General features: G+C 39.9%; 2 protein-coding genes across 4 annotated transcripts in view; one reads left to right on the forward strand and one right to left on the reverse strand.

Annotated features, from left to right (window-relative positions):
• Positions 1-14,996, forward strand: part of skic3 (SKI3 subunit of superkiller complex) — a 120,147-nt gene extending 105,151 nt beyond the window's left edge. The window contains exons 36-41 of one of the 2 annotated variants that reach the window (XM_043709515.2): positions 574-698; positions 1,087-1,245; positions 8,216-8,368; positions 10,925-11,055; positions 12,366-12,489; positions 14,240-14,996. In XM_043709515.2, coding sequence (XP_043565450.2) covers positions 574-698; positions 1,087-1,245; positions 8,216-8,368; positions 10,925-11,055; positions 12,366-12,489; positions 14,240-14,317 — 770 coding nt within the window. In that variant the 3' untranslated portion in view covers positions 14,318-14,996. Of the gene's footprint in view, positions 1-573; positions 699-1,086; positions 1,246-8,215; positions 8,369-10,924; positions 11,060-12,365; positions 12,490-14,239 lie in introns of those variants that run through there. The other variant, XM_043709524.2, reaches the window with a different exon arrangement.
• fam81b (family with sequence similarity 81 member B) overlaps positions 1-15,716 on the reverse strand; it is a 117,755-nt gene that overhangs the window by 50,265 nt on the left and 51,774 nt on the right. The gene's annotated exons all lie outside the window — the stretch shown is intronic.

Below are 15,716 nucleotides of genomic sequence, written 5' to 3' on the forward strand. Positions count from 1 at the left end.
CAGAGGCCATAATCTCAGAATTATGGATCACCTATTTAGGATTAAGATAAGGAATTTCTTCTGACAGTTGTGAATTCCATGCAGTTCTTTGCCCCACAAGCCTGTTGAAGCTTGTCATAAAGTACATTTAAGGGTGAGAACTAACTTTTCAATCAGAAAGGGAATCAAGGGTTTGAAGAAAAGGTAGGAAATTGGATCTGAGGATTATCAAATCATCCATAATCTCATTGGATAATGGAGCAAACTTGGTAGCTGAATGGACTTCTGGTCTTCAACCCAATTTATTAGTAAATTGCTTGCTTGACCATCGTGTCATTATTTACCCCTGCTGTTACCTCACACTGTTTCTTGAAACATTATTCATACTTTTATAACCTTACTTATGATTTGACTTATCCAGGTCAATCTATGACGACTTCCCACTGTGCCAGCTAGTCAGAACGTATATAATAAATATTTTCAGTTGTCTTACATTTGCCTGTTACATCTGTGTTATTGCTTGCTTCTGTGCTGTTTTTCAGGGAGTAGTGTACTCTTGAGTTATATAATTTTAACATTTGTGTTATCCTATAGTTGAAGCAGAGAAGACCATGCCAACTCCTTATCTTCAATCCATAGAGAACTGGTCTCTGCAACAGGCTGCAGCTGGATTAAAAGAAGAGGGCAGGCACTCTGAAGCTGAAGCCTTTTGCACTAAAGTACTGTCTGAATCAAAAAGCAGTTTTATTTATGCAATTATTTATTTATACAGTTTATTTTATTATCTGCAATGTGATTGATGATATTAATAATCTTAGACCAAAGAGGCCAAAAAGTTCTTATACAATACAACATTTTTTATTAAAACACGTAAAATTTCTTATAACTATATGCAGTTTCAGATCTAGAAACTTCATATGTCCTAACATATATTAAGTATATTTTTTATATCTCTATAATATGCTAATGACATTGTTTTATGATTTGGTGTAACAACAATAACTTGGATGCATTTTAATGTTGGTACTGTGGTGTATCATAGAATTCGGGAACTGTATGCACCTATGCCACAAGCACTTTCTTTACTGTCTCACCTTCATTATTTAGGTTCTGAAGAGGCACCCAGACCATCCCACGGTGTTCCTGTTGCTGAGACAGGTTCAATGTGAACAGCTGTTACTTTCACAGCAACGGCTTCCAGATCCAGTTTTAGAAGAACTGAAAAAGACAGTGATGTCAAACTTCACCTCGGTGACAGCATGGCATGTAAGTTTTATTTGTGCTTGTCTTCCTGTAGTATTTTTTTTAAGTTTGACTTGTGATTTAGGCTGTCCAAGCACTAGGTTTCATGTCAATAATTTTAACAATACTTACATTTTTATGATTTGGAGATGCGGTGTTGGACTGGGGTGTACAAAGTTAAAAATCACACAACACCAGGTTATAGCCCAACAGGTTTAATTGGATGCACACTAGCTTTCGGAGCATCGCTCCTTCATCAGGTGGTAGTGGAGGGCTCAATCCTAACACACAGAATTTATAGCAAAAATTTGCAGTGTAATGTAAGTGAAATTATACATTGAAAAATTGATTGTCTGTTAAGCCTTTCATCTGTTAGAATACCGTGATAGTTTCACTTCTTTCATGTGTAAATCACAAAACCTTTTTTTATTAAAAAGTTGCATTCTAGGGTTACCTGTTAACAATGGTGATAGCTAGACAATATGTTGAAGGTGTTAGCCCCCCGTGTTCTCTGTCTATGCCATGATATTTAGCTTGATTCTAATCAAAAAAGGTGAAATAACGGAGTTTTACATGAATTCATGCAGTTTTTGAGCAAAGTACAATGTAACCCTGCAAGTACAAATTCACCCCACAAAATATATGTTTGCATGTGGGTCTTTGTCTGTGTGTGTCTCTGTCTGTCTGTCTGGGTTGGGGGTTTTGTGTGTGTGTGTGTGTGTGTGTGTGTGTGTGTGTGTGGAGAGTGCAGAGTGTCTTAAGTCTGTGAGGGGGTGCATGTGAGAGTGTGGGAGTGTGTGTGTCTGTAAGGGTGTGTGTGTGTAGGTAGTGTTATGGTGGTCACCGGTAATGTGACATGAACCCAAGGCCCCGGTTGAGGCCCTTCCTATGGGTACCGAACTTAGCTATCAGCCTCTGCTGCCCATCCCAAAGTCCACCTTGGAGGATGGTCACCCGAAGGTCCGAGGCTGAATGTCCTGGACCACTGAAGTGTTCCCCAACTGGGAGGGAACACTCCTGTCTATTGACAGGAACAAAAAAATTGGAGAAACTTGGCATTCTCACCAGTAATAGCAAAGCTCACCCTGGAACCACAGTAGACAACATTATCACTGTAGGGAAGTCCATTATCAACCACACCCTTCGACCGGAAGAGATTGAAGTCCTGAGTAGGGGTCTCAACTTCTGCCCCACCACCAAACCGTTGGTTCTGGCAGCACACACTGAGGAATTCATCAGACGAATGAGACTCCCGGAATTCTTTCAAGGTGCCAACAGTGATCCCAATGAGCCCACTGATGAACTGGAACAGTCATCACAGGGATATGTAGAGGAGCGACCAAAGGTGGTGTCAACTTGGACTCCACCGGAGGGCTGCTGCCCTGGGCTTGACATGTATGCTCAAACCGTCAGGAAATATACAAATGCCAGATTCGTCAGCCGTACCCACAAGGTAGAGCAAAACATCACCTATTCACAACGCAATGCCATCCAGGCTCTCAAAACCAATCACAACATTGTCATCAAACGAGCAGATAAAGGAGGAGCCATTGTCATTCAGAATAGAACAGATTACTCATAGCGAGCAGGGCAGCGGTAGACGTCCGGTACGTGACCACCGCCATCCGACGCCTTAAAACGGCGGTGCTCGGACCCGACGTAGTGCACCAGTTGGAGGACGCTCAGGTGTGCGGTGGGATCCCGTCCGTGCTCACCCCAGCCCGGACGGAATTTCACATTGGCCCCAAGGTCCCGTACTTCCCGCGGGAGCCTGTGCCCCACAACCTGAGCCGCCTCCGGAATTTTAATTTTGTCTCGTTCAAGGATGTGAAAAGAAGGGCCCGGTATAGACTGCTGCTCCACACCATCCACCTCTTCTCCCTCATCCACTGTCCGGACCCGCCTTGGCGTGACCATTTGCCACCGGGCGGTGGGGATCCCTAGTGGAGGGCTCTCTACGCAGGAGTCCTCCCCCTTTTTCTCGGGGATCTGGGGTGGAGGGTGCTGCACGCAGCAGTCCCCTGCAACCGCAGGTTGCGGTGGTTCACGGACTCCCAGCCCAACTGCTTGTTCTGTGGCGCTGTGGAGTCCGTGGACCACGTATATATGGGGTGTGGGCGTTTGCACTCCCTTTTTGATTTTCTGAAAAAACCTTCTCCTCTGTTTTTGGCTGCACTTCAGTCCCACGCTCCTGATCTTTGGGCACCCAGTACGGAGGAAGGAGGCAGGTCTGAAGACCTCCTCGTGGGTGTGCTCCTGGGCCTGGCCAAACTGGCCATTAACAGGTCGAGGCAGCGGACCGTGGAGGGGGTCATTAGGGCCGACTGCCTGCCCCTCTTCCGCGGTTACGTTAGAGCCCGGGTGTCCTTGGAGAAGGAGCCATGCGGTGTCCACCAACACCCTGGAGTTGTTCAGGGAGAGGTGGGCGCCGCAGGGAGTGGAGTGCATTATATTCCCCCTCCAACTCTATTTTGATTTAGTCCCTACCCTCCCCTTCACTGTTTGATCACACAGCACTGCCCTTTGATGTGAAGGGCACTGCTTGTCACTGGCCACCCGGGTGTTTTCCTATCTTCCTGGTGGTGGAAATTGAATAAAGATTCATGCACTTTGTGTCTCACACCTGCACACACACACACACACACCAGTTAGGCGGTAGTGTGGGGGTTAAAAAAAAGAAAAGAAAAAAAGATAAACAGGAGAGTTAGATATCCTGTTCACAAAAAAATAGAACAGATTACTGCAAGGAAGTGTACCGACAACTGAACAACCAGGAACACTACAGGCAACTACCAGCTGATCCAACCAAAGAACACACCTGTGAATTAAACACACTGATCAAAACTTTGGATCCAGTCCTTCAGAGTTCCCCACGTGCCCTCATCCCACGTACTTCTCGTGTAGGCGACTTCTACTGCCTTCCAAAGGTACACAAAGCCAACACACTGGGACGTCCCATTGTGTTGGGCAATGGGACCCTATGTGAGAATCTCTCCGGCTATGTGGAAGGCATCTTGAAACTATTGTACAGCTGGGATCTCCAGCTTCTGTCGTGACACTACAGATTACTTACAGAAACTCAGCACCCACAGACCAGTCGAACCGGGAACATTCCTCGTCACAATGGACGTTTCTGCACTCTACACCAGCATCCCCCACTATGATGGCATCGCGGCAATAGCCTCAGTACTCAACACCAACAACTGCCAATCTCCAAACACCATCCTACAACTCATCCGCTTTATCCTTGATCACAACATCTTCACCTTTGACAACCAGTTCTTCATCCAGACACACGGGACAGCCTGGAGACCAAATTTGCACCCCAATATGCCAACATTTTTATGCACAGGTTCGAACAAGACTTCTTCTCTATGCAGGATCTCCAACCAACATTGTACACCAGGTACACTGACAACATTTTCTTCCTCTGGACCCATGGCGAGGAGTCACTGATAAAACTACACAGTGACATCAACAAGTTTCATCCCACCATCAAACTCACCATTTACTACTCTTGACTATCTGTCTCATTCTTGGACACATGCATCTCCATCAAGGATAGACACCTCAGCACCACACTCTACCACAAACCCACAGACAACCTCACAATGCTACACTTCTCCAACTTCCACCCAAAACATATTAAAACAGCCATCCCCTATGGACAAGCCCTACGCATACACCGGATCTGCTCAGATGAGGAGGAACGCGATGGACACCTGGAAGTACTCTGGGATGCTCTCTCAAGAACTGGGTACAATGCCCAACTCATCGACCGCCAGTTCCAACGTGCCACAGCAAGGAACCGTAATGACCTCCTCAGGAGACAGACATGTGCTGCAACCAACAGGGTACCCTTCGTTGTTCAGTATTTCCCAGGAGCCGAAAAATTACGCCATGTTCTTCGTGACCTGCAACACATTTTCAATGAGGATGAGCACCTCCACTACTTGCCTTTAAACAACCGTCAAACCTCAAACCGATCGTTGTTCGTAGCAAGCTGCCCAGCTGTCAGGACAACTCCATACAACTCTGTCACGGTAGGCGCTACAAGACGTGTCAGAGTGTGGACATAGATACCACCATTACATGTGGGGACACCTCCCACCTTGTACGTGGCAGGAACTCATGTGACTCAGCCAACGTTGTCTATCTTATACGTTGCAGGCAGGGATGCCCGGAGGCATGGTACATTGGGGAAACCGAGCAAAGGCTACATCAACAGATGAATGGGCACCGCAAAACAATCAACAGACAGGAGGGTTCCCTCCCAGTTGGGGAACACTTCAGTGGTCCAGGACCTTCAAGTGACCATCCCCCAAGGTGGACTTCGAGATAGGCAGCAGAGAAAAGTGGCCGAGCAGAGGCTGATTGCTAAGTTCGGTACCCATAGGGAGGGTCTCAACTGGGACCTTGGGTTCATGTCACATTACAGGTGACCACCATTGCACTATATACACTCTCACTCTCTCACTCTCACTCTCACTCTCACTTACACTCTCACACTCACACTCACTCACACTGTCTCTCTCTCTCTCTCTCACACACACACTCTCACACAGGCATTCCTATACACACGGACACACATATGCACAGACACCCACCCCCTCACAGATTTAAGACACTCTGTGCACATACACACACTTTCTCAGACTCACAACCCCCAACCCAGACAGACAAAGACCCACATGCACACATTTTTTTTGTGGGGTGAATTTGTACTTGCAGGGTTACAGTGTACTTTGCTCAAAAATTGCATGAATTCATGTAAAACTCCGTTATTTCACTTTTTAGATTAGAATCAAGCTAAACATCATGGCATAGACCGAGAACACGGGGCCAACACCTTCAGCATATTGTCTAGCTAACACCATTGTTAACAGCTAACCCGAGAATGCAACATTTTAATTAAAAAAAAGGTTTTGTGATTTACACATGAAAGAAGTGAAACTATCATTGTCTTCTAACAGATGAAAGACTTAACAGACAATCAATTTTTCAATGTACAATTTCAGTTACATCACACTGCAAATTTTTGCTATAAATTCTGTGTTAGGATTGAGCCCTCCACTACCACCTGATGAAGGAGCGATGCTCCGAAAGCTAGTGTGCTTTCAATTAAACCTGTTGGACTATAACCTGGTGGTGTGTGATTTTTAACTTTGTACATTTTTATATTCATTATGTTCACTCTATTCTCCGTTCTCAAGCAAACTTTTTAAACCTTGAATAGTTTTACATTCAATCATTAATTTCTTTTTCACATGAACATTGAGAACCATCTGAATGCTGTCTTAAAGTATTGTCATCTGAAGTTCAAAAATAAGCAGTTATGTTCTTCACAGAGAAAGAATACGAGAAAACTCGAGGGCTGTATGAATACCATTATATAGTTGCTAACACCATGTCCTGTTCCTGTACTAATATTCTGTGTAAGAGTGAAAGCATTGCATTGGATAGGTATAAGTATTCCTACATTGGTTTGTGGTCATGAGGCTGGTGGGCGTTCAAGCTGTGTCCGTTATGGTGCAGAGACGCACCTGATCGTCAATGAATCTACCTATGGTCCCACTAATTTCAGTGGGTCAGAAGTAGGATTCTTGGACAGGAACATTGCTTTCTTCATACACCAGCCTCAAACCCAAAATGGATTTTCTGTTTCAGATTAATTTTGTAATAAAGGTGGGTATGTACTCAGTAGAGGTTATAAAGATGAGAGCGGATCTGAGAGCACAGCCTCAGAATAAAGGGATGACTTTAATACTGAGATGAGGAATTTCTTCAGCCAGAGGATGGTGAATCGGTGAAACTCATTGCTGCAGAAGACTATGGACACCAAGTCTTTGAGTGTATTTAAGACAGAAATAGGTTCTTGATTAGTAAGGAGATCAAGGGTTATGGGGAGAAGGCAGGAGAATGGGGTTGAGAAACCTATGGTGGAGCAGACTCGATGAGCCAGTTGGCAAATTCTACTCTTGTATCTTACGACCTTACGGAGACAATCTACAAACTGTATCCTCTTTGATAACATTCATTTGATAGATTTGCAGTCAGAAAAACAAAAGTGCTCATTGCAGGCATCAACGAAAGTCTCATTGACAGATCTAGCAATCTCTGTGGTATGAGCTTTTGAATTTCTTGACCTGGAATAGAGGATAGTATCATTTAATGGTGATTGTCAGTGTCATACTGCAATGATGTCATCAAGCTACCTAATTGGCTGAACCCAGAGGAGTACTCCCAGCCACCAGGAAACAAATTCTAGTCTTAAATTCCAGAAATTAGCCAAATGATAGTTAACAACATTCCTAAATATGAATTTTGTTTCAGAAGCTTATTGGTTGTGCAGTGGTAGTTATGTCTCCAATTACAACACAAACTTGATATGAGAATGGAAGTTTCGATTGTTTTGCCCAATCTGTTGATTTTGCTGTATGCTGATTTTTAACTGGGGGTTTGGGGAGGATCCACAGCACAACCTGTGGCAAAACTGTGGATGACTGACTGACTGACTGACTGACTGACTGACTGAAATTTCAGGATTTCTATCATTGTGTTAAACTCTGAAGTTGTGGTCAAATTCATTGAGGTTATGACCATGAGTGCTGTCAGCAGTGAAAGTTTGCCTTAATGAGTATTCAAACTCATTACCAAACACAAACAGCTTGATACCTTGGGTGGATTTTTGTTTTGTTAGTATTTGTTAGCTTACCTTTTATTAAGAATTTATGTCATGAAGAGGAATTAAAACATGGAACATCATTGAAAATAAATCTGTCATTGAAGCATCACTTAAATGCCACTGTTTTTCATGTAGTCTCAAGCATTTATTTGTCATATAAATGTACTTGCCTATTTTCAACTCTGTTCTTCAGAAAATTTTCAGAACCTGATTTAATGTTAGCAAATCAACATTGTGCAGCAGGATGTCAGGTATTCGACACAGACTGCAATCGGTGCTCATTGTTTAAAAATCTCTGTTTCCACCTAGTGGCTGGCAGAAGTATATAAATCTCAGGGTTTAATGATAGCAGCGGAAATGTGTTACAGGCAAGGACTGCAACTATCTTCACAGCACGGCAATGTGAATGGCAAACTGTCAAGTCTACTCAGATTAGCATTGCTTGCCCTCTCTCTCAGTACGGTAAGAATTTCATTAACTGCAACTAGAATTTTCTTGTGCACATGCTATAAGCAAAGGTTTTCTTGTTTTGTTTAAACTCTGTTTGTAACTGCAGGCTGAACTTTGTGGTGAGAAGCTCGATTCTTGCTGCTACCGAATGCTTTAATAGGACAATTGATTTTAACAAGTTCAATTGTTTTCCACTCTTCCTAAATGTTGAAATATAATAGCTGTTTTCTATCCTTAGGTGATCTCAGTCCAAATTCAGTGCAGGGTTTTTAAAGTTCATTGAATATATCCAGTGAGAATTTAGAGGGCTGTGTCACATGCTATTTTATATAAATAGATGTGTGCAGCAATAAAATATGGCTACATCCAAATTTCCTTGTCAGTAAAGAATATTCAAACTTTTATTCAGGAAAATAGAATAAATGAAGCTGTTGCATGGCCATTTTATTTGCAAGAGATGTTTATGATTATTAGGATATAAAAGATTCCTTCTCTTCAGCCAAGTGGTTTAATTACATTTTTCTCCTATCAATTTCCTGTCTGTAGCAGCAACGATGAAATCCAGTTGCTCTTCCACTTGCATCAGTTCCTCAAAGAAAACTTTGTACGTATGACCCTTCAACTCTACCTTCCTCCATTTGAAGAAGCAAGCCAAGCCCTCTACTTTACATCACCCATAGTGTCATATTTCAAATCTTGAGCTTGCATCAAAGAAAATTAAAACTATAAATTTGCAACCTGTATAAGTCAGTTGAACTATCAATTATGTGATAGATAAAACGGCACCAAGAGCAACTGCTGTCACTTTAAAGCACTGATAATTGTCTAATTTTGTGCAACTTTTTAAACTGACCTTATATCTAAAATCATTGATCCCTTGAACTGATTTGTTAAATCTCCATACCTTCTCAATGACCACTATATCCACTCTAATGTGTAGTGACCAGACTAGATACAATGGTCTACTTGTAGCGTGATGATAACTTCATAAAGGAAAAATTGACCTGCTCTTATATTCAATACCTCTATTTATGATATCCCAGATGTCATTTGAACTCCGCAAGCCTTCTGTCGCTGTCCACTTTTTATAGTGATGTCATTGACTTTTCCTTCCCTCATTAACAAACAATGTGGAATGCCATTCAACTTGAAGATAATATATTGTTCATTAGCTTCCTCATGTTTCTTGACACTGTCTCTTTTTTGCCCCCCCTCCCCTACTAATGATAGCATCTCTGCATCTTGAACTATAACTCTATCTTGGTAATTGAATCAATTACAGACCATCACTGTTCCCATCTCTGGAGGGTAATGCTTTGGTATTTGAATAAAGGTATCTTTGAGTCATACAACATATATTCACATCCAATGAGTAGCCCAATATGACAATGTGTGCATGTTGAACTATGTGATTTTCAATGCAAGTTCCTTTGAGGAGTTTTAGGACTTTATAACTTTCATTGTTTCCTAACCTTTTGAATATCTTTTGGGTTGAATCCTAAAATAGGCCTGTTTTCTTCTTGCTGAGTAAAGTTTTAATGTCCAACAGATTCAAAGGTTGCCTACCAACCTAACAGTAGTGCTTTAGGACTGAAAGCTGGTAAAATATTTAAAATTAGTTGTCTTAACTCATTGATTTATCTGTTGGAGAAGCTTTCCTTTAAATATATCCCAATATTATGGTTTCGAGGAAGACAGCAATCATGACATTACTAGCCTATTATAATGAGTAATTGCTGGAGACTGTGACAAGTGAACATTGAATTAATGATAACAGGTAATGAAGTGTTTTTAAACAGTAGCATAAAATTTAACTTTGAGATCAATACAGTGCAGAATAAATTCTTTTAAAAAGTATTACACCTTTTTCCTGCTGCAACCAACCTACTGTCTTTGGCTGTGAAACAAAATTTGCATATTTAGTTATAAATGCCTACCAGAAAGCAGCACCTATCTTCATTTTGGTTAACTTTAATTTGAGAATTTATATTCAAAGGGTGTTCTGGGTGTTTTTGAGAATGTTCACCTTGTCCACTATGATAATACGTGTAAGTACTTGCTATCCTTCAAGTTTTATTTTGAATATAGACTGGTTATTAGAGAATAACAAATGTAGATTTTTGCAATAATCAGCACAAACTGTCTCTTTTTAAACCTACATTAAACTTGGAATCTAAAAGATGAACAGGAAGGGAGAGTAGGAACGCAAATTGATAAATTTCTTAAGTATTTTTGAAAAGCTGAAAACTGGTCAGGATTCTGTAAAGTGAGCACCACCAGTTTTCATCCATTTCAGGTCAGTTAGATTTGATCATTATTATCTGGTCAATTAAATTTCATATTTTAATCATGCATTTTAATATAAATTTTCAAAGTACAATGCATTCAGTTTTAAATGAAGTTTGTCCTTACTCCTTGTTAATAACATAGCATAGCTTAAACATTGCAATAGATTTACAAACCTGAAATGTGATGTAGTTTTTGCTGTACCTGTCAAGTTTAAAACCTAATTTAATGAATTGAACATTACTATGTATATAAACTTTATATTTGAACTCTTTTTGTTAGATTAAACTTCAGAACAATCGATGGGCATCATTAGTCAAAGAAGCAACCAGTGAAGCTCAAAAGATCTCTCTTTGTCCTCTTGCTGGTCTATTCCAAGCACTCCTGCAATTTATAGTTAAAATGGGAGCAAGGTAATATATATTTACATTTCAGATTCCATGAAATGTTATAATGCGTAGTTCTGTACATTTTTCCTTTATTTTTAAGAATGTTTTAGTGCATTCAACTTACTGGAAATATACACTTGGTATTCATAGGAAGGCATTAAAACTCTTGAAGTTTGCCTTCAATCAACATCTGTAATTTGGAGTGGACCAATTAATTTGTAAATATGCACAAGCTAAAATTTTAAATAACATTTATTAATGAACAAAATATTAATTTCGGAGAACAGTTAAGTATTAACCACATTACTGTGGGTCTGGAGTCACATGTAGGTCAGATAAGGTAAAGTGGCAGATTTTCCTCTTTAAAGAACATTATTAAACTAGATAGGTCTTTACAACAATCATTATACAGTCACTATTAGACTAAATTTTATGTTCCAGATTTTTATTAAATTCAAAATTGCTACCTGCCATGGCAGATTTCAAACCCACATCTCCATCTCGTTAATCAAAGCACAATACGGCAGATCTGGTGTCCCAAGTCCAGCATTCTTCAGCTGCTTCATCAACGACCTTTGCTCCATTATAATGTCAGAAGTGGTGATGTTCATTGCACAATTGTCAATGTTCAACACCATTCAGAATTCCTCGGGTACTGAACCAGTTCATATCCAAATTCCACAAAAGCTGAACAGTATCCAGTCTTGGACTGACAAGTGGCAGGTAACATTTGTGCTATACAAATGCTGACAAAGGGTCTCCAAACTTGAAACTTTAACTTGATTTTTCTTTCTCGTGATGCTGCCAGATCTGCTGAGTTTCTCTAGCACTATATTTTGCTCTGGAGTATTAGTCTTGTGACATTACCACTGCCTTCCAAAGTTGGCAGGGTCAAAAGGCTGGCCACAAACATGGGTGGGAGAGCTATTATGAAAGCAGAGGTTTAGTGAGGATAAGAGGACTGTGATTTCTGAGTAAAAGGGTAAGGGAATGTCGGTGGTGGCTGAAGTAATCATTGAAGCTATTGAGGAAAGAAAGGAAGGACCAATGTATCATGGAAATTTGGGACAGTTAAATGAAATGATAAGGAATGAAGATTTTTAAGGAGTGAACTTAAATAGATAAGAACATCTGACATTATGAAGGAAGAAAGGCTCCCGAAAGAAAGGAGGAGGGACTAAGTGTTGACAGTCTGATGAGATGATTTGCATGGGGGAGGCAGTGGAAAATATATTCAATCTTTGGACTTTAACTATTGACTTTATTTCTCAGTTTTGGAGGGTTTAAGTGGTTAAATAGTTCAAATGAATTGATCATACTTTACTGCCCTATAGGGAAACACGACGGCTGCTGGAGAGAGTGGTATATCAGCCAGGTTACACAGAGAGCATTGCATCAGTTGGCCGTTGGTACCTCTTACGACATCTGTGGGCCAAAAATGATGATGAACTTATCACAGTAAGATTAAACAATTAGCACCTATTTTGTTTTTAAACTAGGAGCTTTGTACAGTTTTGTTGCTGGCATTGATCTTTGCTTATAAAGCTGCAGTGAAATTTAACAAGTGTTTTCAATTTTATTTTATCTTGTATTTTTTTTATTTGTTCATGTGATATGGGCCTCACTAGCTAGGACAACATTTATTGTTTGTCTCGAGGGCAGTTAAGAATGAACTGCATTTACAGTGGTCTGGAGTCATATGCATGCCAGACCAGGTAAAGATTTCCTTCCTTAAAAGATCATTGCAGCTTGTGGAATCTTGTAATGTGCAAATTTGTTGCTGAGATTTGCCTACAAATCAAACATTAATTCACTAAGTGTGAAGTACTTTAAGTAATGGACTGAGATTGTGAAAGGTACAATATGAACACATGTTCTTTTTACTGCTTTATTGTTTTAGCAAGAGGAGTGACGATGTAGTGGCAATGTCAATGGACGATTAATCAAGAACCCTGGGCTGCACTGATAGGCATTTGCAACAACAAGTGTTTACATCACAGTTAGGCTGTGTTTTAATTCCAGATTTTTAAAATCAATTCAAATTTCACCATTTTAAAAAAATTAATTCACAGGACACAGATGTCACTGACTAGAGTAGAATTTATTGCTCCTCTTAATTGCCCAGAAATCAGTTAAGAGTTACACTGCTATGGAGTCCCATGTAGGCCAGACTGGGTAAGGATGGTTGTACCTCCCCTAAACGATATTAGTATACTAGCTGAGTTCCTCTGATAGTCAACATGGTCATCATTAAATCTTAATTCCATATTTTTTTATTGAATTCAAATTCCACCATATCCCACTCAGGTTTCAAACCTAAATTTCCAGAAGATTACCTGGATCTCTGGATTACTAATCCAGTGACAATATAACTGAACCAATATAACTGCCCTAATTTAGAGGGCAGAGGATGGGCAGCACTCTCTGCTCTTTACATCTACAATGATTTAAACCCATGTCCTCAGAACATTAGCCTGGGTGTTTTGAGTCCAGTGAAAGTGCCACGATGCTGCTGTCCCTTGCTAAAATAACCAAGACATAAAGGTTTTTAAAAAAAGTATGTTTATATTGTACCTTTCACAACCTTAATGCATTACTGCTCGGAGAATTATTTTTGATGTGTAGGCATTGTTATGGTTAACCTCAGCATTAAGTTTGCACATTACAAGACTCCACAAACAGCAATAGACTAAATGATTTTGAATCTGTTTTCCTGGTTTTGGTTATTGAATCAATGTTAACAATTACTCTCCTTGCTAAACAGAATATTAATGTAGTGTAAAATCGAATGAAGACAAGATTTAGTTTGTTGGAAACACTTTAATCTGGTCTTATATACCATTATCCTTTAAAATTTGCATTGTCTCTCATAGAACTGAAGGATGATCACTGGACTTAAAACATTAACTGTTTTTTTTCTCCGAAGCTACTGCCAGACATGCTAAGTTTCTCCGGCTGTTTTGTTATTTATTTATTGTACTGTTTTTTTCTTTGTTTTCCTTATTCTCACATACCTGCAGCACAGGGTGAACTCATTTGTGGGAAGCCAATGACTGGGCTAGCTAATTTGGCACAAGCTAGGTACAGAACATGGGACTTAGCTGATATTTGAGGATCGTATTCTAGCCAGATAAATGTTGTTACAAGCTCCCAAGAAAATATTCATATATTCAAGATGTCATCTTAAAGGTATTTGTTGTATTTTCAGGTATTACTTCAAAATGGCAAAATGAATGGAGATTCTAGAGTTGAAGAGCTGCACAAGAAGCTTATTGAAGCATCTTAATAATCAAACAAGAAAAAAGATTGAACTCAAATGCATGCACACTAAAGTCTCACATTGTAGTTATAGATGCAGCTGCCATATTACTGGTTGTCAAAAAGCAGTAGCAGTGGCTGACTTTTTTGAAGCAATTTGATGACAGTACGATTTGTTGCACTTTGGCTATATTGAAAAAGACTGCAAATATTTAGACTTGTGTTCTCTTCTGCCATCATATTTCCTGCACTTTTCATCTTAAAAACTGAAAATTTAAATATACCATCATGACTGGGAAGCATGCAGATTTGTTTATTTAAGATAGAATGCCTTCATTTTAACTTGGCAAATGATCTGTATTATTGTAGTATAAATACAAAGAAACAATCATGTCTGAACATTCGTTGCAAAGTTTAATGTAATGTTGTGATTAAACTGTGCACTCACATCATGATTTCCTATTGAAACCTGTAGTCGTGTTTACATTTTTGATTTTTTTTTCTTTTTATTTCACTTAGTCATTTAAGACAGAAATATCATTTGTTCTTTGCATCAAATGTATTCAGTTTTGTCAAATCACTATGCAATAGCAAACATTTCTGTATTGAACCAGAATAATCTTGTTGCAATATCTCTTCCCTACAGTTTTGCTTCATGCTCTGTTATGTGTAATTGAACCAATAAAAATGCAAGGACTTTGTTACAATCATACTCTCCTCTGGGCCCATTTATGGCACCTTATTTTTAAACAAGTGTACAGAATGGATGGTTAAATTGGTTCTAATGCAACATAGAAAAATTAAGGACAAGTCAACTAATCTGAGTAAGCAGGTAGTAGATGCCTTGACAGTCTCTACTGTCAGTTGCAGAACTAGTAAATTAAAATTGAGCCATAGAATCATACAACACAAAAACAGACCCTTTGGTCCAACTAGTCCATGCCGACCAAGTTTCCCCAAACTCAACTAGTCCCATTTGGGTTTGGCCTAATTCAGTCTCGACCTTTCCTATTCATGTATCTGTCCAAATGTCTTCTCAATGTTGTGACTATACCTGCATCTTCTACTACTTCTGGTGATTCATTCCATTCCACACATGCACTACACTCTGTGTGGAAAAGATTATCTTTCAGGTCCCTTTTAAATCTTTCACCACTCACCTTAAAAATATGCTCTCTACTTTTGAAATCCTCACCGTAGGGAAAAAGCCTTTGATGTTCACTTTATCAAAGCCTCTCATGATTTCATAAACTTTTGAGGTCACCCCTCAACCTCCTACATTCCAGTTTAAAACGTCCCAGCCTCTCCTTATAACTCAAACCCTCCAGTCCCAGTAACATCCTTGTTAATATTTCTGCACCCTCTCCAATTTAATATTCTTCCAAAGCAGGAGAGCCAAAACTCTACACCGTATTGTAAAAGTGGTA

This window comes from Chiloscyllium plagiosum, unplaced genomic scaffold (assembly GCF_037043375.1).
Source record: "Chiloscyllium plagiosum isolate Xiang-an unplaced genomic scaffold, Cpla_swu_hap1 HiC_scaffold_2, whole genome shotgun sequence".
Taxonomy (NCBI): Eukaryota; Metazoa; Chordata; class Chondrichthyes; order Orectolobiformes; family Hemiscylliidae; genus Chiloscyllium; species Chiloscyllium plagiosum.